Source organism: Carassius carassius, chromosome 12 (genome assembly GCF_963082965.1).
Source record: "Carassius carassius chromosome 12, fCarCar2.1, whole genome shotgun sequence".
NCBI classification, from domain to species: domain Eukaryota; kingdom Metazoa; phylum Chordata; class Actinopteri; order Cypriniformes; family Cyprinidae; genus Carassius; species Carassius carassius.
Window position 1 is genome coordinate 23489956 of NC_081766.1, and position 23516 is coordinate 23513471.

The window sequence follows — 23516 nt, forward strand, 5'->3', positions numbered from 1 at the left end:
ATATCCTGCGAATGAATAAAAGTTAATTCGGCTTGCCATACTGCATGTGCTATGTTGCAAACTTAATGCATGTGCGGAATATATTAAGATTTGATTATGTAAATTTTATATAAACCTCTGATTAGTTGAATATAACAAACGAACGACTAGAACTAGAAAAATCTTACGTGGGGGCAGACCATTTTTTAGTCTATAACCAAAACAACAGTCCTATATAAACCAGTTCAGCAAGTGAAAGCCTCATAAGACACTGTCCATATGAAAGAGCAATTCACACCTTTATCTCGACCCCCACAAGTCATACATAACTATCCCCAAAAAACCCAACCCCCTCCAGCTGAACTGAATTCGGTCTGTTTTTGGCTGTGAGGATGGGTGTGTTACTGGGCTGAAACATGCCTGCACTCAGCAGCACTACTCTTTGTATTCATTATTTTCTCGCAGCCCATATTATTATTTTCACAAGACCATAATGATAATAACAAATTATCAATTGATAATGAATCATTAATTTACAAAAATTATTGTTATTTGTGAACATAGCGTTTGCGGAAGGCTTTAAGACCAAGCGGAATCCTCTGTTCCCGCCTCACTGTCTGCAGTTTGACTTTACTGAATCAGATTGAGGCGAATACAATTTATTGATCATGAGCCCAACATTTAGCAAGGCAGGAAAACATTAATTTTAACAGAAGGAAGAAGTATTTCATTGAGAGAGAGAGAGAGAGAGAGAGAGAGAGATTAAATGTAACTTGGAGCTCATCATATTGAAGTACAAATCCAAACACCAGAAACGTTACGCATTTTATCAATGATGAAATGTTATGAAAAGTATGCATTTTATTTTTTCACATGCTGTATGGTTGAAATAATATTTTAGTTCACAACTTTAAGTTCCGTTGTTTAAAAAAATGCTCTAAAATCCATGCCAGTGGACAGTATTTTTACCACTTAAATCACTAATCTTTAAAGTAACAATTCTATAATGGTCAAAATTACTCAGGCCAAAGGTATTTTTTATGACATTATTTTATTATTATTATTATTATTATTATTATTATTATTATAATTGTAGCCTACATAAATAGGTGAAGCAAAACAAATATTCTGATCATCCCTTATTTTCTTAAAGAATAAACACGTATTTTCTACAAGAATAAACATGATAACATATTATTAATTAATAAAAATAATTTAAGTGATTAAAACCTTTTTTTTAAACTTGAATTTAAATACTATTAAACTAACTTTAAATTCTCAAGGAGTTTATAAGTAAAAAATGGTAAAATGTCACAGTGCATGTTAAATAGCCTAAATGAACTTGTGTTAACAATATAATTAGAACTAACAATATAATTCGATTTTTTAAATGAACCATTCCTGTATAAAATGGGACAGCAACCTTTATATCAAACATTTTTAAATCGTCCACAGCTGAGCATCGCTCGAGGCTGATCTGCACCAGAGCGCGTGAAGTGAATGTGATGCACGAAGTCATTTTCAGATGCAATGAAAAAAAAAAAAACCTGGATAGCCAATATTAGGCCCAGGCTCTGTTCTGAAGTATAAAATTTTAACGGATTAAATCGCCTATTTTCATTTGCTGCATGTTTTCTTTATTTTATTTTTTTTAAACACGCTAAAAAAATAATTAAGTTTGTCAGAGGAAAAAATATATAAGTCGTCTATAGGTTGCATTTTACCGGATTCATCACCTATTTTCTGTTTGCTGCATGTTTTTTTTATAAATAATTTGAACATACATTAATTTTACATGGCTTTCTAAACATCCTGCTCTCTTGTGCGAGAAGCGAGTCCAACGGTGTCCCTCTAATGTGCGAAATATGCATTCTGTGTGAACGGTTTGGTTTAGGTTTTGATGTAAACAACATCATCTCCAAATTGTTGTTCTTTTTTCCGCAATATTTTGAAAGAACATCGCTGCAGCGCTGCACCTAGTGGCAAGAAACAAGAAAATTATAATGCAATGAAACTTACATTGTCATCGCATCTCGTGCTGCACTGATAAAGGCCAAAATATACTTGAGCCGTCCGCATCCACGCACAGTCTGCATTATGTCATTTTCATCATCAGGAGGGCTCGTGGACAGCCGCGCACCCTGCTCGTGTGCAGACAATTTAAGAGAAGAACAAAAAAAAAAAAAAAAAGTGAAGTGACATTCAGCCAAGTATGGTGACCCATACTCAGAATTTGTGCTCTGCATTTAACCCATCCGAAATGCACACACACAGAGCAGTGAACACACACACACACACACTGTGAGCACACACCCAGAGCAGTGGGCAGCCATTTATGCTGCGGCGCCCGGGGAGCAGTTGGGGGTTCGGTGCCTTGCTCAAGGGCACCTAAGTCGTGGTATTGAAGGTGGAGAGAGAACTGTACATGCACTCCCCCCACCGACAAATTCCTGCCGGCCCGGGACTCGAACTCACAACCTTTCGATTGGGAGTCCGACTCTCTAACCATTAGGCCACGACTTCCCACAGTACAACTCTGCTAATGCTAACTTAATTCTGTATAAACTATATAACAGCATAGGCCTAACTGGACGGAGACACGGTTTACTACACAGTTTATGGGAATAAATTGTGTATTTCCCTCAAAATTGTCACAAAAAAAAAAAAACTCACTACACTATCTGTCTGGTCTCTCTGCGCGTTGCTTCGCAAGATCATGCGGCGCAATTTTTTTCCTCACTGCTGCACGAGTCTGCGTGAGAATATGGGGGTGTGGCGTGAGAATTGGGTCAATTGCGTGAGTCTCACGCAGTTGGCAGCCTTGCACTAGTGAGCTTGTCATTAGTGTTTTCATTCAAACCTATTGCTGTTTTCGGTAACAATTTAGAATACGGTTTCTTACTGCATTACTAATAAGGAATTATTGAAGAACTAACAGGTGATTATTCATTAAGACTAATGTTAACTAATCAGTATGTAATGTAATTTTATGATTGTGTTAAGTAACAGTTAGCTAATCAATAACTAATGAATTCTGTCATACCTACTGAAGAACTACTATTAATTATCTACTAGTTAGGGTTCAAGAAAAATAACTTTGAAGTAACTACTAATGAACAGTTATAAGCAAATAATCACTATAATAATCAGGCTGTGGCCCACAAATCAAGTACTTGAGTAAAAGTACAGATACCCCAATAAAATATTACTCCAGTAAAATTATAAGTAGGCCTGTTCATTTTCAAAGTTACTTGAGTAAAAGGACAAGTACAAAGTACTACTACAGTAGCAACTTTGTTAAAGTCCAGTTATTAGCCTATAATGGAAATTAAATATTCATTTTGTTTGCTTCTAAATGTTTAAGTTTTGATTATAAAATGTTTGTTAAACTAGTTTAAATGTGGGCGGTATGCATGTTAAAATTGAATAAAATATGAATTATCTGATAAATCGTTATAAATTACTAAAGGGTTCACTATAATTTCACTTTAGAATAGGCCTGCTGTTTCAGGTTCGAAATAAGTCCTGCAGAATTATTTGATAACTATGAATTAATTACTAATGGGTTCCCTATGTTTTCACTTTAGAATACTGTTTCAGGTTCTAAGTAATTATTGAGGAATTATCTAATAAATATTTATTAATTACTAATGGGTTCCCAATATTTTCACTTTAGAATAGGCCCAATGTTTCAGGTTTGAAATAAGTCCTGCAGAATTATTTGATAATTATTTATTAATTACTAATGGGTTCCCTACGTTTTCACTTTAGAATACTGTTTCAGGTTCTAGAGTAATTATTGAGGAATTATCTAATAATTCTTTATTAATTACTAATGGGTTCCCAATATTTTCACTTTAGAATAGGCCTAATGTTTCAGGTTTGAAAAAAGTCCTGCAGAATTATTTGACAATTATTTATTAATTACTAATTGGTTACCTGTATTTTCACTTTTCCTCAGGCTTTGCCTTACATAAAGAAATTGAATTAATGGTAATGCGGTATATGCTGATGAGGCACACATACAGTACTATATATAAAATATAAAAACTAAGGTAATTATCGCAAGGCACTGGAGTCGTGGTAGGGTTCCTACTGGAAGCTGATTTCTTACAAAACACGCTCACAAAACAATTCACTACACAGGCAAAACCTCTGTAAAATGTATTGCATTTATTAATTAAGCATTTTTATACTACTACAACTGCTAATAACTTTAATATGAAAGGGTCACAATTCAATGAAATTGTGAATAACTGTTCATTAGTAGTTACTTCATAGTTATTTTTCTTGAACCCTAACTTCAGTAGGTATGACAGAATTCATTAGTTATTGATTAGCTAACTGTTACTTAAAACAATCATAAAATTGTATTACATACTGATTAATTAACATATCTTCCTTAGTAGTTAACAGTAGTGAGTTGTGTTAATGAAAAATTACCTGTTAATTCTTCAATAATTCCTTATTAGTTATGTAGTAAGAAACAGTATTCTAAAGTGTTACCCTGTTTTCTTTTCTCCTCTCCTCTCTCTCGCTCTAGTTTTTCACAAGTTCATCAAACAACCGTGGAAATAATATTTCATCAAGCACGGTGAGTAATGGCTTCTCCTGCTATTGTTATTTGCACCTCTTGTCACATGTACAGTTTATCTATCTCTGTCGCAGATGAAGGATTCACATGTGATAAATGCAGGGAAATAGTTAGGTTGACAGAGAAGATTTCAGAATTAGAGACACACATCCAAACTTTAATTGAGGACAGTAAGAATGTTAGAGCTCTAGATACGGCTTTGGATGCGTCTAGCTCAGGGATTCCTGTACATTGTTCGGTTCCGGCAACAGAGCCCCTGCAGCAGGGCAACTGGGTGACAGTGAGGCAGCGTAGTCGTGGGTCAAAACACCACTCTTCTGTTCCGATCAAAACATTAAACAGGTTCTCCCCACTCAGTGATGCAAACACTGAGAAACCTGATGAAAGTGCTCTAGTTATTGGTGATTCTATTGTACCGAACGTGAATATAGAGACACCAGCCACCATAGTCAAATGTTTACCGGGAGCCAGGGCGCCTGACATCTTGGCAAATTTGAAAGTGCTGGCTAATGCTAAACATAAATACAGTAAGATTTCACCTAGATATCACACTATAGAGACTGTGTCTGTTCCCCGAACTAGAAAATACAAAAAATTTCCAAACCAAGTTAAGATTAACAATTTAATTGAGGTTCAACAAATAAAAAACAGATGCAATACGGATAAACAAATGATAAAGCTTGGCTTATTGAATATCAGATCCCTTTCTACGAAAACACTTTTTGTAGATAATATGATCACCGATCATATTCTAGATGTGCTCTGTTTGAAAGAAACCTGGCTAAAACCTGATGATTACATTATTTTAAATGAGTCCACCCCTCAAGATTACTGTTATAAACATGAGCCGCGTCTAAAAGGCAAAGGGGGAGGTGTTGCTTCAATTTATAACAAGGATTTCAGGATTTCTCAGAGGGCAGGCTTCAAGTATAACTCGTTTGAAGTAATGGTGCTTCATATAACATTATCCAGAGAAACAAATGTTAATGATAAATCCCCTGTTATGTTTGTACTGGTTACTGTATACAGGCCACCAGGGCACCATACAGACTTTATTAAAGAGTTTTGTGATTTTACATCCAAGTTAGTTCTGGCTGCAGATAAAGTTTTAATAGTTGGTGATTTTAATATCCATGTTGATAATGAAAAAGTTGCATTGGGATCAGCATTTATAGACATTCTGAACTCTATTGGGGTTAGACAACACGTTTCAGGACCTACTCATTGTCAAAATCATATATAGATTTCATACTGTCACATGGAATTGATGTTGATAGTGTTGAAATTAAGCAGGCAAGTGATGATATCTCAGATCATTATTTAGTTTTGTGCAAGCTTCATATAGCCAAAATTGTAAATTCTAATTCTTGTTACAAGTATGGAAGAACCATCACTTCTACCACAAAAGACTGCTTTTTAAGTTATCTTCCTGATGTATCCAAATTCCTTAGCATATCCAAAACCTCAGAACAACTTGATGTAACAGATGTAACTATGGACTCTCTCTTTTCTAGCACTTTAAATACAGTTGCTCCTTTACGCTTAAGGAAGGTTAAGGAAAACAGTTTGACACCATGGTATAATGAGCATACTCGCACCTAGTGTTGTCACGGTACCAAAATTTCATTATTCGGTACCGATACCAGTGAAAATCCACGGTTCTCGGTACCAATTTCAGTACCAAAGCAAAACACAATTTGCTAATAAAAAAAAAAAAAAACACTTTATCACTAAAAATAAAACCAATGCCATTCTTTATACTTATTTAAAATTGTGATTAAAGTTTTTTTTACAAGTAATACAATTATACAAAAAACAGTAAACCAGTTTCACCCAAATTTTTTTATTTGTCTTTTAATTAATGAAATTGGAACACATTCTATTTTTTGGTAAATAAAGGATTTGCTATTAAAATTAAAACATGGAAGAAATATTGTGTGATTTATTTCTTTAAAAAGTTTTATTAATTTTCTCAACAGTAGTAGCAGTATCACATACATTCTACTAAATAATAGTAATATTTCTAGCACAATGCCTGAAAAAGGGAGCGCAGCTGGAGGAAAACAAAACTAGAGGTATTTCGTATTGCTTGGCGGGAAAGTAACCTATCCTACAGAAAAACATTAAAAACTGCTAGATCCGATTACTTTTCTTCTCTTTTAGAAGAAAACAAACATAACCCCAGGTATTTATTCAATGCAGTGGCTAAATTAATGAAAAATAAAGCCTCAACAATTGTTGACATTTCCCAACACCACAGCAGTAATGACTTTATGAACTACTTCTAAAATCGATACTATTAGAGATAAAATTGCAACCATTCAGCTGTCAGCTACAGTATCGCATCAGACAGTGCACTATAGACCCCCTGAGGAACAGTTCCACTCATTCTCTACTATAGGAGAGGAAGAATTGTATAAACTTGTTAAATCATCTAAACCAACAACATGTTAGACCCTATACCATCTAAGCTCCTAAAAGAAGTGCTTCCAGAAGTCAAAGATCCTCTTCTGACTATTATTAATTCCTCATTGTCATTAGGACATGTCCCCAAAACCTTCAAACTGGCTGTTATTAAGCCTCTCATCAAAAAACCACAACTTGACCCCAAAGAACTAGTTAATTACAGACCAATCTTGAATCTCCCTTTTCTGTCCAAGATACTAGAAAAGGTGGTATCCTCACAATTATATTCCTTCTATTCCTTCTTAGAGAAAAATGGTATATGTGAGGATTTCCAGTCAGGATTTAGATCGTATCATAGTACTGAGACTGCTCTCCTTAGAGTTACAAATGATCTGTTCTTATCATCTGAATGTGGGTGTTTCTATTAGTTTTATTGGATCTTAGTGCTGCGTTTGACACAATTGACCACAACAATCTTTTGCATAGACTTGAACACTTTTTTGGCATTAATGGAAGTGCATTAGAATGGTTTAAATCGTACTTATATGACCGCCATCAGTTCGTAGCAGTGAATGAAGATGTATCATATCGATCACAAGTGCAGTATGGAGTACCTCAAGGCTCAGTACTAGGACCGCTACTCTTCACGCTTTATATGTTACCCTTGGGAGATATCATCAGGAAACTTGGTGTTAGCTTTCACTGTTATGCTGATGATACTCAGCTCTATATTTCTTCGCGGCCCGGTGAAACACACCAATTTGAAAAACTAATCGAATGCATAGTCGATATAAAAAACTGGATGACGAGTAATTTCTTACTGCTAAATTCTGAAAAAACAGAGGTGTTAATTATAGGACCTAAAAACTCTGCTTGTAATAACCTAGAACACTGTCTAAGACTTGATGGTTGCTCTGTCAATTCTTCGTCATCAGTTAGGAACCTAGGTGTGCTATTTGATCGCAATCTTTCCTTAGAAAGCCACGTTTCTAGCATTTGTAAAACTGCCTTTTTCCATTTTTCCATCTCAAAAATATATCTAAATTACAGCCTACGCTCTCAATGTCAAATGCAGAAACGTTAATCCATGCATTTATGACCTGAAGGTTAGATTATTGTAATGCTTTATTGGGTGGTTGTTCTGCACGCTTAGTAAACAAACTACAGCTAGTCCAAAATGCAGCAGCAAGAGTTCTTACTAGAACCAGGAAGTATGACCATATTAGCCCGGTCCTATCAACACTGCACTGGCTCCCTATCAAACATCGTTTAGATTTTAAAATATTGCTTATTACTTATAAAGCCCTGAATGGTTTAGCACCTCAGTATTTGAATGAGCTCTTGTTACATTATAATCCTCTACGTCCGCTACGTTCTCAAAACTCAGGCAATTTGATAATACCTAGAATATCAAAATTAACTGCAGGCGGCAGATCCTTTTCCTATTTGGCACCTAAACTCTGGAATAACCTACCTAACATTGTTCGGGAGGCAGACACACTCTTGCAATTTAAATCTAGATTAAACACCCATCTCTTTAACCTGGCTTACACAAAACATACTAATATGCTTTTAATATCCAAATCCGTTAAAGGATTTTTAGGCTGCATTAATTAGGTAAACCAGAACCGGGAACACTTCCCATAACACCCTATGTACTTGCTACATCATTAGAAGAATGGCATCTACGCTAATATTTTTCTGTTTCCCTCTTATTCCGAAGTCACCGTAGCCACCAGATCCAGTCTGTATCCAGATCAGAGTGTCACTGCAGTAATCCGGATCCAGTACGTATCCAGACCAGATGGTGAATCAGCACCTAGAAAGGACCTCTACTGCCCTGAAAGACAGCGGAGACCAGTACAACTAGAGCCCCAGATACAGATCCCCTGTAAAGACCTTGTCTCAGAGGAGCACCAGGACAAGACCACAGGAAACAGATGATTCTTCTGCACAATCTGACTTTGCTGCAGCCTGGAATTGAACTACTGGTTTCGTCTGGTCAGAGGAGAACTGGCCCCCCAACTGAGCCTGGTTTCTCCCAAGGTTTTTTTCTCCATTCTGTCACCGATGGAGTTTCGGTTCCTTGCCGCTGTCGCCTCTGGCTTGCTTGGTTGGGGTAACTTCATCTACAGCGATATCGTTGACTTGATTGCAAATAAGTGCACAGACACTATTTAACTGAACAGAGATGACATCACTGAATTCAATGATGAACTGCCTTGAACTATCATTTTGCATTATTAACACACTGTTTTCCTAATGAATATTGTTCAGTTGCTTTGACGCAATGTGTTTTGTTTAAAGCGCTATGTAAATAAAGGTGACTTGACTTGACTTGGTGATTAACAGGAAATGTAGTTTGAGAATAAAGCTCACGTAAAGCTGCAAATGATTTAATCAACCTCAGCTGTCTCTGTAACACTTTTCTGATACATACAAGTGAAAATCAATGCACATCATAAATTATAATTAATTATTAATAATTATCTGGCAGAATATTAGAGAAAGTGGATTTCTCTGTTATCTCATACATGACGTTGCTGTGGCCCGGAATGTTTAGTGCAGGTATGAGTGCAGGCAAGCGGGGGAATGGGGAGGAGGGATAATCACGCACAGGCTTGGTTCAAGGCAACCATGCCTAGTGGGAGTACACCCTTATAAGGAGTCTTTCTCCACTTATAAGAGTTAAAGGAGGCAAAAGGGAAATATTTTTCTGACGTAATTATTAATAATGAAGTAAAAGTGAGTGAAAGTGACATACAGCCAAGTATGGTGACCCATACTCTTAATTCGTTCTCTGCATTTAACCCATCCAAAGTCCGCACAAAGCAGTGAACACACACACCCGGAGCAGTGGGCAGCCATTTATGCTGCTGCGCCCGGGGAGCAGTTGGGGGTTCGGTGACTTTGCTCAAGGGCACCTCAGTCATGGTATTGCCTGCCCGAGACTCGAACCCACAACTTTCCCAAAAATCATCATAAGCCTGGTGTTTCATTTCGTACAAAAATTCTGTGTTTAATCCAGGGGTGAGTGCCAATTTGTATGAGTCATTTAATACTTGTGAAACTTTTAAAAAGTTTTTAAAGATAAGATCATGTTAATTAGGTATGAGATTGTTAACTGTAATACTGATTTTCTTGTTCCTGCTCTGTGCTCTGCTGCACTTACTGAGCCTGTATTTTTTGCAACACTGACTGAGATTGTAGAGCAGATGAAACCTACTAACTCTCCATTGGATATTTTCCCATCAAGGCATTTTAAGACGGTATTCATCATTATTGGCCCAAGTATTATGTCTATTATTAATGGTAGCCTTGTTTCTGGGGTGGTGCCATGATCACTGAAACATACTGTTGTGCAATCTCTTTTAAAAAAGACAAATTTGGATAAAACGGTTTTGTCAAATTTTAGACCAATTTCAAAACTTACTTTTTTTTGTCTAAGATTATAGAGAAGATTGTTTTAACTCAGTTGCATAGCTTTTTGGATCAGAATGTGGTTTATGATGTTTATAAATCAGGTTTTAAGGCCTTTCATAGTACCGAAACTGCACTGTTAAAGGTACTAAATTATATATTATTATCAAGGGACTCAGGACACCCTGTGGTTCTTATACTGTTAGACCTTATTGCAACATTCGACATAGACCATAGCCACACGTTTCCACAGCAAGAACTTTACCCAGGAACTAGGGACTTTGGCCCGGTACTTGGTGTGTTTCCACTGCAGGAACCAGGAACTAAATAAAGTTCCGGGTAAAAAAAAATGCCCCTCAGAAAGTCCCTGCTGGCGAGGTAGTACTTTTTCAAAGTTCCGGAACTTTCAGGGGCGGGACTTGGGTGCTAAACATGCTGATTGGTTGAGTTCACGCAGCATTGTGAGTTCTTAAACCATTTATTCGGATAATTTTCAAAATATTACTGTTATTGTGTCATGAAATGTACGCGATCAGCGGGAGCTCAGTAATCATGTATCTGCTGAGAGCAGCCTCACCTCCGCTAGACCTTCTGATATGTGCCGCTGGCTCTGATGTCTCTTTAGTGGTTAAACATAACATATACTTCGTTTTGGGTAAATCTAACAGGTAATCTTTGGACTATTCAATTTATCTATATGTTAAAATGAAAATAAAGGCAAATTTATATTATATACAGTCATTACAATGAAACGAAATATTCTCACATTTCCCTGAACTAAGTACATTTCTGCGGCTATTATTATTTTCAAATGAAAACGAAAGGAGGCAGTGGTATCTGATATCCTATTTCGTTTTATTGTAAATATACAGTGAGGAAAATTGCAGTAGACTATTTGCCTAATCTTCCCGGTACTTTAGACCGCGGTGGAAACACAGAAAGCAACGGGTCTGGGGGGAAAAAAGTTCCTGGTACAAATGTTCCGGGTAATTTCGGTGGAAACGCGGCACATGAGATTCTTATCTCGCATCTTGAGGAGGTGGTTGGCATTCAGGGCTCTGCTCTCGATTGGTTTAGATCATTCCTATCAAATTGGATTTTTTTTTACTGTCAAAATTGGTCAGACTTTTTCATCCCCTGTACCACTGACATGCGGGGTCCCTCAAGGGTCCATTCACAGTCTATTTTATTGTCATTATAAGAAGCAAGAGCAGCCGGCAGAGGTTTTGCTTGATCTTAAAGCCTTCATCAAAAAGCTACATTCACAACAAATTTGAGAAACTTAATAATCAATTGAGAATTTGTTATTCATATGGTCTGGTGGTCATAATGCGTATGCCTGCAAATACAGGACAAACTGAGTTATAGCTTTCATACGGGATGCTTCTTTGATGCCTTAAATACAGGCATCCATATTTCAGCCCCATAGCAGTGAATGACAGTACCGGCCCTCGCAGCCAAAAAACAGACTGGCCCACAGGGAATTCTCCCAGTGCTCTGGGCCTGCTCGCAACGGGAGCATATATCTCATATTATGTCTTCACTAGGCTGGTTGCCAGTCAAGTTTAGGATTGATTTTAAAACATTAGTTTTTGTTTACAGGTCTCTAAATGGGTTGGAAACATCTTATTTGTCGGAACTTTTACAGGTGTTTAAGCCCTTTAGGTCTTTAAGATCTTCGGATCAATCTGTTTTAATTTAAATTTTCCTGATGTTGAATGTTGTACGCACATACACTTGTTACTTTATTATTATCAATATCTAACTCTATAACTATTATAATCATGCTCTGTGCCAAATCAGTCCAGTGTCGCTAGACTGTGTACAGAGTGGTGCTGAAGGCGCCATCATGGCACTCTGCCAGCTAGCTAACCAAGTGTTTCGACTAGGTCTGGTACCCAGCCTAGGGGAGGTGGGGCATTAGCGCCTTAATATATTCACCTGCTACGTCTTGTGTGATGTTTCCCCATGTCAGATCTGTATGGGGTTGACAAATAGCATTTTATATGTTCCCCATAGCAACTAGAAAATAATGTTGAGGGAACTACTTAAAAGGGAATGTTACCATGGTTCCCTGAAAAGAGGTAATGAGGCATTGCATAGGTTGCGGTTTAAAATCTTTAGAATTAATGAGCATCTCTCGCTCAGTCTAAGGTTAATGGTGCTTGCGGTTGAGCTATATAGTGGGAGTGCCCACCCCACCCACCACTCGAGTGCTCAAACGTAATTGGTTATTGCAATAGCACAATTCAATCAGGCTTCAGCATTTCAGAGAAAATGAGTTTTCCACATAGCGACTATTATGCAATGTCTCGTTCCCTCCTCACATGGAACCATGGTTACACTGAATAACCAGAGACATTTTGTAACTTGCAGTTCCCCACTGAAGTGAATTTTTTTTTTGTATTTTAAATCACAATTAGATTTCTTCCTTAAATCATGCAGCCCTAAATGTGTTTATAAAATATTTAAAATATGAAAGATTTTTACAGATGAAACATTTTTCAGACAAATGGAACATTCCTATCAAGAGATGCCATTTTCTACCCAAAGAGGTTTGAGATAAGCATAAAAAACTTAAGGAGTTAACTTACCCTTTTAAAGCCATTAAAAAGTATAAGGACCTTGGAAGCAAAACATAAACTTGGTCTTTTAGAATTGCATTGACAATCCTCTTAGCAACATAGTCTGGCTCCAATATGGGCATCAGTCGAGGCCACCTGCATACAAGGCACATGATGTACTTGATGTGGCAACTGTTTAAAAAAGATTTCTGTATTATTGGGTTAGGTTAAGGATTAAATGATAAAAATGCATTGCTAATTTCCAATAAGCACCAGACAACACAAAATGGATTTCTGTGCATATTGTTGAACTAGACATACATTTGGAGGCTCAATACACGAAGTAGACACAGCCCCTAGGGAACATCACTGGACATGTACTGACAGCAAAGGACCATGCTGAGGGCTAATAGGCACATATGAATATCAAAGAGCTCTCCTATTAAACAAGCTCGAATAAACCAATTAAAGACATAAAATAAAGTCTGATCATGTTAGTTTAGGTTTGTGTCATCAATGCATTCTTTGTTTGTTAAGCTCCATGAGGCACAAAGTATGTGCAAAACCTTTCTACGGAGATTTTGATTATTGCTAATTGGAAAACTTTTTGTGAGAGAAGTAATATTGATAGATGGAACATTATTAAAAAAGTAGGAGTTTTTTCCCTAAATTATGTATTTGGCATCCTGTTCAAATGCTACTGCTTCAAACAAAAATGTGGTTGAAGTGTGTGTTAGCTTACTTTGTCCCACAACCGGCAAACATGCCTGTGTTGATGAAGTATGGGCAAACAATTGTGGTTTTGATTCCTTCCTTTCCCGCAGCTATCATCTCAAGCGCCACAGACTCTGCAAAACCCACAGCAGCAAACTTGCTTGCACAATAATCTGTGTGGGAAACAATGGGCAAAATAGGAGACATTTGTACAAATATGTTAGTGAAGCTGCAATCATGTCAGATAACTGTTTCCTGTTAAAGTCTACACTTTTATTTAACCACACCTGAAGGGATCAAACAACGTGAAGTCAAGAGATATTACTCACAAATAGCAGACACCTTTAGCCCTTTAATCCCTGAGGGCATTTGTCTAACTGAAGTTTTTTTTTTTTTTTTGAGTGACATACACAAAAAATAATGATAACTATTCAAAGCATAACAAAACTTGAAGGCTGTAGCAAGGGGAGTCAAAAGGTTGGTCTAATTTCATAGAAAACTTTCTGTACTTTCAGGGTGAAAAAAATATTTCATTTGGACATTCCTCTGCTAAGAAATAGCTGATAAAATGCAATAAAAATCTGTTCAAGAGAATTTTTTTCATATGTGCCTTATTTGACATTTAATATCTCAGGATGGAAATAAGGTAGGAGAAAAAAATATTTTTTGATTATGTTCCCCAGCTTATTATCTTTATTATTATTATTATTTTTTTTTTTTAATTTTGTGGTGACAGCATAAAGTATCCAAAAGGTACAGTATTTTGTGACAAAATAGGACTTTTTGGTTTAGCTCTTGACTCCCTGAAGGCATTTTAAATCTGTTGTTTTCTGAGTGTCATACACAAAAATAATGACTCATAATTCCAAGACCAGGAAATAGGTGATAAATAGTAAAAAATATAAATAATAGATAGATTATAGAGCTCAATCCGCTGCAATTTAAGAAAACACATGCAAATTGAAAAAAAAACCAGCAAATGAAGAAAACATCATCAGTTTGACAACACAAGTGTTGCAAATCCTCATAAATCATGCAATAGAGGTCAACCGATTTATCAGTTTTACCGATTAATAGGGACCGATAGTTGATTGCTGGAACAATCGGTCATCGGCAAAAATCCATGCCGATAGTTTTCCGCGTTTCGTCCGTTGCTTGAGTGGCTGATAGTTTCCCGGTTTGGGTCCGTTGCTGGAGGGACTGAGAAGGCTCTATTTTCTTTATACAGTGTGAGAGCGGCCTCTAGTGGCTGAAATCACTGACAGCACATGCTGTTTGTTTAGACACCTGACGCTGCACGCTGAACAGAGCGAGAAACTTCAGACAGAAAATCCTGCCGCACCTCAGAGCACCGTTCACATAGTTTTCCATTGAATTACATTATATTCCCCCCCGAAACGTTGTTAATGTAATGAATTGTGTATTTGAGCATTTTCATCAAAAAATGTGTCTTTCTGTAGCTCTAATAAAGTCTGTATGCTTTATTTATAGAGCTATAATATAGATCGCTCTTTCCGTTTGCTTTGTTTTTTAAACCCTGAACTCCAAACTTATCTTTGCCTCATTGTTTATTCTAGAAGTAAACTTGTGTCCATTTGGTGAATAAATAAACTGTTTTAGAGCATTGCTCGAGTTGAACACGACGTGTCCAGTGTGTGTGTGATACCAGTGAGTTCTACTAGACTCAGCTGCTCTTTTATATTGATTAGACATTCATTAAGTGCTCAATAATAGAAGCAGTTAAAGTGTGAGAGTATACATTGTGCTGGTATAATTGTAGGGCCCTATGTTTTCAGCGATGCAGAAAACGTGGACTGAATTGCTCAATCCATTCATAAAAACAGAATTCACAGTTTAGCGCACGTGACGCTCGCGGTGATTTCAGTGTCTGCAGTCTCACTAAATGAGAACGAAAACACATGAAGAACATCAACTGCTCTGAGAGTCACTTCATGAGCATCTGACAATTTGATTTGAGCAAAAGCATCATATCATATGTCTACAGAATTGTTAAAGGTATTCATTTATTTTGCAACTCCTCAAAATAAAAGTCTGGTTTTGAAGTCTATTGTTCAGTAGAATGTACATAGTCTACTACTGCCAGCAGGCAGTACACTCAGGTTTAGATGAACTAGACATCACTGGTTAGGAATTGATCAAAATGGTTGTATGCATTCGAAAGCTGAATTTCTAAGCTTGTAATTATTATACTTTTTTTTTCATGATCTATACATGTTTCATGAAGATATGAATGAAAATGTAACCTATAATTTCCTTAATTTAACGGTTAAATGTGTGTGATAATATCATAAAAATAATGTCTTTAGATCTAATTAACAAATTAAGATGAGTTTGGGCTCCTTTTGATGATAACGTGAAAATGATAATGTGCAATTTTACATGATCGATGCATGTTTCAAAGTGACAAAAAAGAAAAACACAAAGTTAAAGTACAGTTATAGTATTTATTCTGCTGTGTATATCTGGTTTCATGTGTTACATCTCTATGAACAAAATCTTTCGATCTGATCGAGGGATTATGATTAATCATTTTTAATCGGAAGAATTTTCTGAAAATTGTGTTGTTGTTAAACGCTACATGATAGCTACCTCCGATTTTACATGCCACCTGTGCAGTTGTATGAGTGTGATAAATTCTTGAAAAATATATTTAGATATAAATGACTGATTATAATAATTTTGGGTTCTTTTTAATCCGGATAATCTACTCTAAAAAAAATTATTTAATTTTTTTAATGAAGTTCCAAGCAAAGTGGTGACATCAATATATTGTTGTCATATGAGTGACTTCTTGTACGAAAACTCGCTCCAGTTTATTCAAAGCCTTGTTTTATTCTGATAAGACCTTTCAAATGACATATGACCCAGACTATCTGAGCTTTATGATGTTTAGACATATTAAAGGAACATCACTATTTTTGAAAATAGGCAAATTTTCCAACTCCCCTACAGTTAAACACTTGAGTTTTACAGTTTTTGAATCCATTCAGCCGATGCTCACGTTAGCTGTAGCTTAGCATAGATCATTGAATCCGATTAGACAGTAAGCATCTCACTCAAAAACGACCAAAGCATTTCGATGTTTCCTATTTAAAACTTGACTCTTCTGTAGTTACATTATGTACTAAGAACGACGGAAGATGAAAAGTTGTGATTTTCTAGGTCTATATGGTTAGGAACTATACTCTCATTCCACCCGTAACTACAGAAGAGTCAAGTTTTAAATAGGAAGATTATCGAAACTCTTTGGTCATTTTTGAGCGAGATGCTAATGGTCTATTCAATTTCAATGATCTATGCTAAGCTACACAGGGAACTACACTAACTTTTTCCACTGGTGGCACTTGCGCTACTAACTTTTTCAGTTACTGGCGCAAAACATGATTTGGTCGCACAAATTATTTATAGTATAGTAATTACTGGATAATAATGAACATTAATGAAACTGTATTGCATGCAGATGTGCTTTTTATTTTACTTGCCAACTTTTAAACCACATGCTTTGTTCTATTTCTTACAGTACACACAGTGCATTGCTCCGTCTTGGTACCTTAACCCAGGGCCTCAGCTGGGGTTAGAGGGGCCCCGCTGCAGGTTGTACAGTGGGCCCTGTTTAAAATTGTTTAATTTGTACTGTATGTTCATTCTATTTATTTATTTGTGCTATTTACACAATGTTTAAATTTTTTAAGTTTGTTTTTGTTAATTTAAAATAGCACTGCATAGTCTTCACTGTAAAATAAAATTACAAAGCAAAATGTATTCAGACACCTTCAACATTTCTCACATTATCACAGTTTATTTGCTGTAATTTAGAAATTGGTAATAAAATATGACAAGAACTCAGAGTTAAACTGTGTCAGAACAAATTTATCTTGCTAATGTCAGATAACTTTGATAGAAAGATATGTAATGGAATCAACCAAAATTTCAGACAACTGTCAGTATGACAATATTTACTCAACTATCCATACTTTGTTGAACAGTTACCAAGCAAGCAATGCTTAATTTTGTTCAGACTGTGGTGTGAAAAGGTTGCATTAGCAATTAAAGAAACACTTAAGCAAAATATGGTCAGGTCCCTAGTTAATTTATTTTTTTTAAATAAATTTCACTGGTAGTCTACAGTATGAAGAATTTTTGGGTATAATATTTCACAGTTCGCTGTATTTTGCTAAACTCACTTACATAAATGAACTAGTGTCCTGCACCCACTAGTAAAACAATATAATCAATTCTATCTGATTTTTGGATTGACTTTGGATAAATGTTTGTTAAAACTACAAAGTAATTAAATCAAGAGCAGTGAGTGATTTACTTTCATTTTCATACATTAAAGACACCGACAACAGAGCTAGTAAATTAGGCGCAGTCACTTTAAGAGACAATGCACCCATTATAATGATACACATCCGATTTCTTTCTCAATTCTTTACTTTCACTTAAGACATAACCACAGACTTTTTCAAACACAATTTCCAAGACGGGTATTTTGACATATTTTGTATGTATTTGTTGTCGGTACAAAAGCAAGAAGACTTTGAGACGCGTCTGTGCTTGCGCCCTGAACACCAGAACACCGCGGTGCTGAATTGAGCTCTTTCGCTTTTCGCTCTTTTCTTTTCTGTTTATTTAAACTGCGATTTGTATTTGTTTGTTCAGGTGCAGTAGGACGCGGACGTCCTGAAGGAGAGCTCTGTTCAGTGTTGCTGTCTGTGAGACGCGGATCTCTCGTGCATACTGAACAGAGTGCGCAAGTAAAGATGCTCAGTTCAGCTTTACTGCATCGCGGGGCAGAAGCCAACTTGATGTGTTGAATGCTCGGAGCACGTTATAAAACGTATTCTTAATAGTTCCCTGCTACAGCTAAAGTGCTATGCCAGACATGGAGATCTGCTGAATGGATTCAAAAATGGTAAAACCATAGACTGTATAAAAACATGGATGTAATGTCCATGACGTCACCCATAGGTTTCCGAAGAGAGTTGTAGCATTTGGACCAATCAGACACACAACTATTTGTTATATTTAACAGATAATATAAAACACCCTATCATCTAACCAAAGGGTTTATGGAGCCTCCCCTGAAATGCAACTATCACCTCAAAAAAGGCAGAACAGGTCTCTGGTTCCATAGCAACCAAAGGCACACTATCTGATTACGCTAGTTGTATGGCTCTTAACTCAAGTCTCTAAAAACAGACACATTATATACATAAAAAAGGGACTCTTCTGTTATAAGTTCATAAGAAAACCTCTCTTTGAATGAACACACATATCCTTTAGGTAACTGTGTATAATTTTGCTATTCTTGTATATTGTCAGTTGAACTTGACTGTTTTATGCATGCTTATGATAGAGCCACTCGTTTATGTAATCTTACCCATAAGTAATCTTACCATGTTTAGTATCTATGAATCCGTCTTCTGATTATCTAAACGAGAGTTCCATGAACCCCTACTCGAGTTCCATTTTGCAAATTGCCATGATTTCACACAAAGGGTTGTAAAACTCTTCATTAGTTCCAATCTTCCACTTGGAATTTCAACCTTTCTCACTGGACAAACCCATACTGAGAGGCTTGAACCTTCCCAGACCTTAACACTCTGAGGTCTAGGGGGTTTTGGGGGCCTGGAGAAGTTTTGACATGCCCTGACTTTTGTGCTTTTTTCAGTTGCTTCTAAAAACACTGTCTGAAAACACTATTCAGTACAAACTGAGCTACAATAATATGTAAATAGCATGTATGTACATGATTTTGTTTTTGAGAAAACAATGTTTATGCATGGTTAGTGAAAAACTAAAAAAGTCACTGAAATAAGGTCATAAAACACATACAGAACATTTGTTCAAAAGCAGTGTTGGGTATAGTTACTTTGGAAAGTAGTTAGTTAGGTTACAACGTTACCATCAATTAAAAGTAATCAGTTATGATACAGCGTTACCTATTCATAAAAGTAACGCGTTAGAGTACTCATGCGTTACCAAAAATTAAAAGCCGTTTGCAGCGGCTCACACATGACAGACACAGCCCCCGGCCTCTTTAAATGCACCTAGAAGTCATGACTCCCGACAATGAATAACGTCAGTCATCCGACTAAATTAACACTGCAGGATAACAATAACAGGAAAGACAGTCAGCAATAGGCTATTCCACATGGCGTTTTATTTATTTATTATCACAGAACATATTATTAATCAAAATTCGCACCTACCCAGCCCGGGTAGCCTAGGCTACTGTATATTATGAGCACCACAAGATAACTCCTGATTTTTCTTTAACTTTAAATAATGCAGTTATCAAAGTACAAGTATGCTTACTTGTAAACACAACCTTAAACAGGCTTGCAGATTTAAATCCATTTAGAAATGATGAACAACCAGCCAGCCAACGATCTAACAGAAATTAACAGCTGCCTGTCAAACAAAAATGATAACAAACCGAATTAAATCCTTCACTGCCACACAGGCAAATGACAAATCGCTTAATAGCCGAACTAATTATTATTAAAGTGTCACTCACAGTCACAAGCCTAAATTCACTTTAACACAGTCCATAAACCAAACGCTCTCTGCCATCTTGCCGGGAGTTCGAAGAAAAAAAAACCCACACACACACAGGGTCAGGCGCAGGGCACAGACGTATCACAGCCATTGACTTTACGATCTTCGGCTTCGGCTCCGCTGATACATCCGCAGGTGGCACAGTAGACCTAGGCCTACTGTCTGACAAAAAGCAGGCTGCAGTCGGGATTTTCCTTTCCTTAAAATAACGGATTACTTTTTTTAAAAAATAACTAAGTTACTGATTACTTACGCATGAAACTAACGCGTTAAGTTACACATTTCAGGAAAAAAGTAATTCGAGTACTCGAACGCGTTACTTTGTAATGCGTTACCCACAACACTGTTCACAAGACCGTCCAATCTGGAGCTTGTAGCCTAGAATTTTTGCTTCAAAATTGGCTGTTTACACCTGGCCACTTCATGCGTTTTCTCAGATCGGATAGCTATCTGATTTATCAAAACGGTTCCATTTACACCTGGTCACATGAATGTGTTTTTGCAAAACGGATTTAAATCCGATCTTCAATTCCCGCGCTATATGCAGATTTAATGGAGTGCACGTCACCGAAAGCAACAGATATGAGCTGCATTTTATTGATCATCAGCTAAAATTTCAAAATCAAAGACCGCAATAAGAGAGAGCGGCAACAGCACTGGTAAGATCATTTCGTTTCTCTACTATTAATGATGATGATTGTGTGTTAAGCGTTCGCGACTTACTTTCACTTTGATTTGCCATAGTTTGCACGTTGGTTTAATGAATATATGCTCAGCTTCTCATCTGGTGGTGCGTGTTCCAGTAGCGTCATCATATCTGGCTATAACATTACATATAGCCTATAACACGCCCTCACACGTTTATTTTTTTTAGCATTTTGGGGAGGAGTACAATTTACATATGTGGTTTTAACAACCAGATGCATTTACACTTGGCCAGTTTTGTCTGGAATGCGGCCCAGACCACCTCCTGAAGTGGTTTGAGCGATCGGATTCAAATCCGTCTCAAATGCGTTTCGGAGGGCATTTACACCTGGTCTTTTCACGATCGGATAGCTATCCGATCTGAGAAAACGCATGAAGTGGCCAGGTGTAAACGGCCCCAAAATGATGTGAAAATCATCTTGTTTACTCACTCACAGAAAACAATAGATTGATTAAAATTTTCTAGACACTTTTTGTTTGTAAAGGGCATATGCGAGTAAGCACCAACTATCATGAAATTATTGTGATTTACTCCTGAGAAGACAAAGGCCCACATACTGAGCTGCATAATGAGCCCTTCAGTCAGGTGTGTAACTGAGAGGGAAGAGTTACAAGAAAGAATGTCAGGACAAAATAATTGTATATATTTTTATGTTTGTAGTTTATTTAGAATATATTTAATTATCCCACAAAATAATTTGAGATTCACTTGCAAGTGCAGTTAAACAGTTTATTAGGATGCTAGCTATTTGGATGCTGAAAATGTAGCTTTGATCACATTGCTCTTATCTGTACAATCAAAACTGAAAGTGTAATTTAAGTTATTTTCTGTGATATCAGGAGAAGATGCCTCATAACGTGTATATGTGGGGATAGACTCCAGAGAGTAAAGGCCTCAAATCAGTGACCCGCCTTCAGTCTGCAATTCTTTTAGATCCTAAGGGGATGAGGAGGATGAGCTAGAACTCTTTTGGACCCCTAAGTCTGCGCCAGTTCTTGGTCCTTGACTTTCCATTCACCAAAGATCCTAGGGTCTCAGCTGATGTCTCTCACTGAGCTCTTTTCACTTTCCACTGGGAAGAAACTCCCAATCACCATCGAGTCTCTTCAAAACCAGAAGAATGTGATCGCGACTCCTACACCACCGAACCTCAAAACCATCAAGACTTTGCATCCAGACGCTTGTTCCAGGCCTAGGCAATGCAAGTATTGTACATTTAACTAAACAAAACAGAGGTTTAGTAAAATCTATAGACCTTGTTATAAATGGCACTGATGGTTTTACGCGGGTGGTTAACTGACTCTTTTCACTGCTTCATTCTCTGGTTTTCCTGATTGTATCCTCCATCAAATCTCATTTGCCCTTTCCCCTGTATGAGTGATTATATGTTTGTTTGTTAGAATAGTTTGCGTTAGTGTTTAGTTAATAAAACTCTTGTGCACAAATTACATGAGTTTCTGATTCTGTCTTACAAATCAATAGCTACATTTACATGGACCCTTCTAATCCTATCGTAATAGGACTAGAAGCACAATCAGAATAAAAATGTCACATGTAAACACGTCAATCGGATTGAATTGGCTCGATCAGACTAAAATTTCAATCGGATTGGGTGGTTCATCTCTTTTGTAATCCGAGTAAGAGGACATGTAAAAACTTGATCGGATTGAAAACCGAAACTGGAAAGTACTGCGCATGTGCAGTGACGTAGAAATAGCGTAATGACGTATGACGCGTGGAACAAGGTGTTCTTCCTGGTGAATAAAATGTCATAAATAAGTGTCCGGTCATTATAAAACTCCCCTTTCACTCAGCATATGTGAAGTGGGACACGACCACGTCCCACCAGTCCTCGTTTAAGACTCTCATCAACAGACTACTAGTTTTGAGGCACTTTTACTACTTTTTTTAATCCTGTGCATAGCATGTGCTGGTTGTAGCCTAATTAGGACCCGAAGTTAGTGTTGTCACGATACCAAAATTATTGTTTCGATACCGATACCTAGTAAAGAATTGGAATTTCGATACTTTTTCGATACTTTTCCTGAAAAGGGAAAATACACTCAAATATCATTGCTGTGCTTTATTTTAAAACTGGGACAACATTCTAATCATATAACACACTAATAAATGAACATATGTACAGCAGATATATTAAACATTTGAACAAAATATAAAATATCAAATTAAAAAAAATAAATTAGAGCAATGACATTCAAGGTAAAGAAAGAATAAATTTAACAGCATTATCTCATTTATCATAAGAAACATGAGTAATACATTTATCTTGTCTCTGAACTTTGAATAAAAAATATGAACAGCGATTATATTAAACAATGTTTCTGAACTCAGAACATTAAATATCAAAAGATAAATATCAATTTAAGCAATGCCATTCAAGTAAAAAAAAAAAAAGCTAATAAAATTTAACAGCAATATCTCAGAAATTGTAACTTATTCTGTCAGTTGTGCAACCTTTTCTTTCGGAGGAGAAAACTCAGCCAGTGAGCTTTAATGAGCATCATCTTTATTGAGCGTCATCTTTTTC

The 23516-nt window shown here is 36.6% G+C and overlaps 1 protein-coding gene across 2 annotated transcripts in view; it reads right to left on the bottom strand.

The window, feature by feature from the left end:
- sdr16c5a (short chain dehydrogenase/reductase family 16C, member 5a) overlaps positions 1 to 23516 on the bottom strand; it is a 179919-nt gene that overhangs the window by 114167 nt on the left and 42236 nt on the right. For both annotated transcript variants that reach the window (XM_059563935.1, XM_059563934.1), the window contains 2 exons: positions 13706 to 13850; positions 12994 to 13119 (listed from right to left, as the gene is read on the bottom strand). In XM_059563935.1, coding sequence (XP_059419918.1) covers positions 12994 to 13119; positions 13706 to 13850 — 271 coding nt within the window. The remainder of the gene's footprint in view (positions 1 to 12993; positions 13120 to 13705; positions 13851 to 23516) is intronic.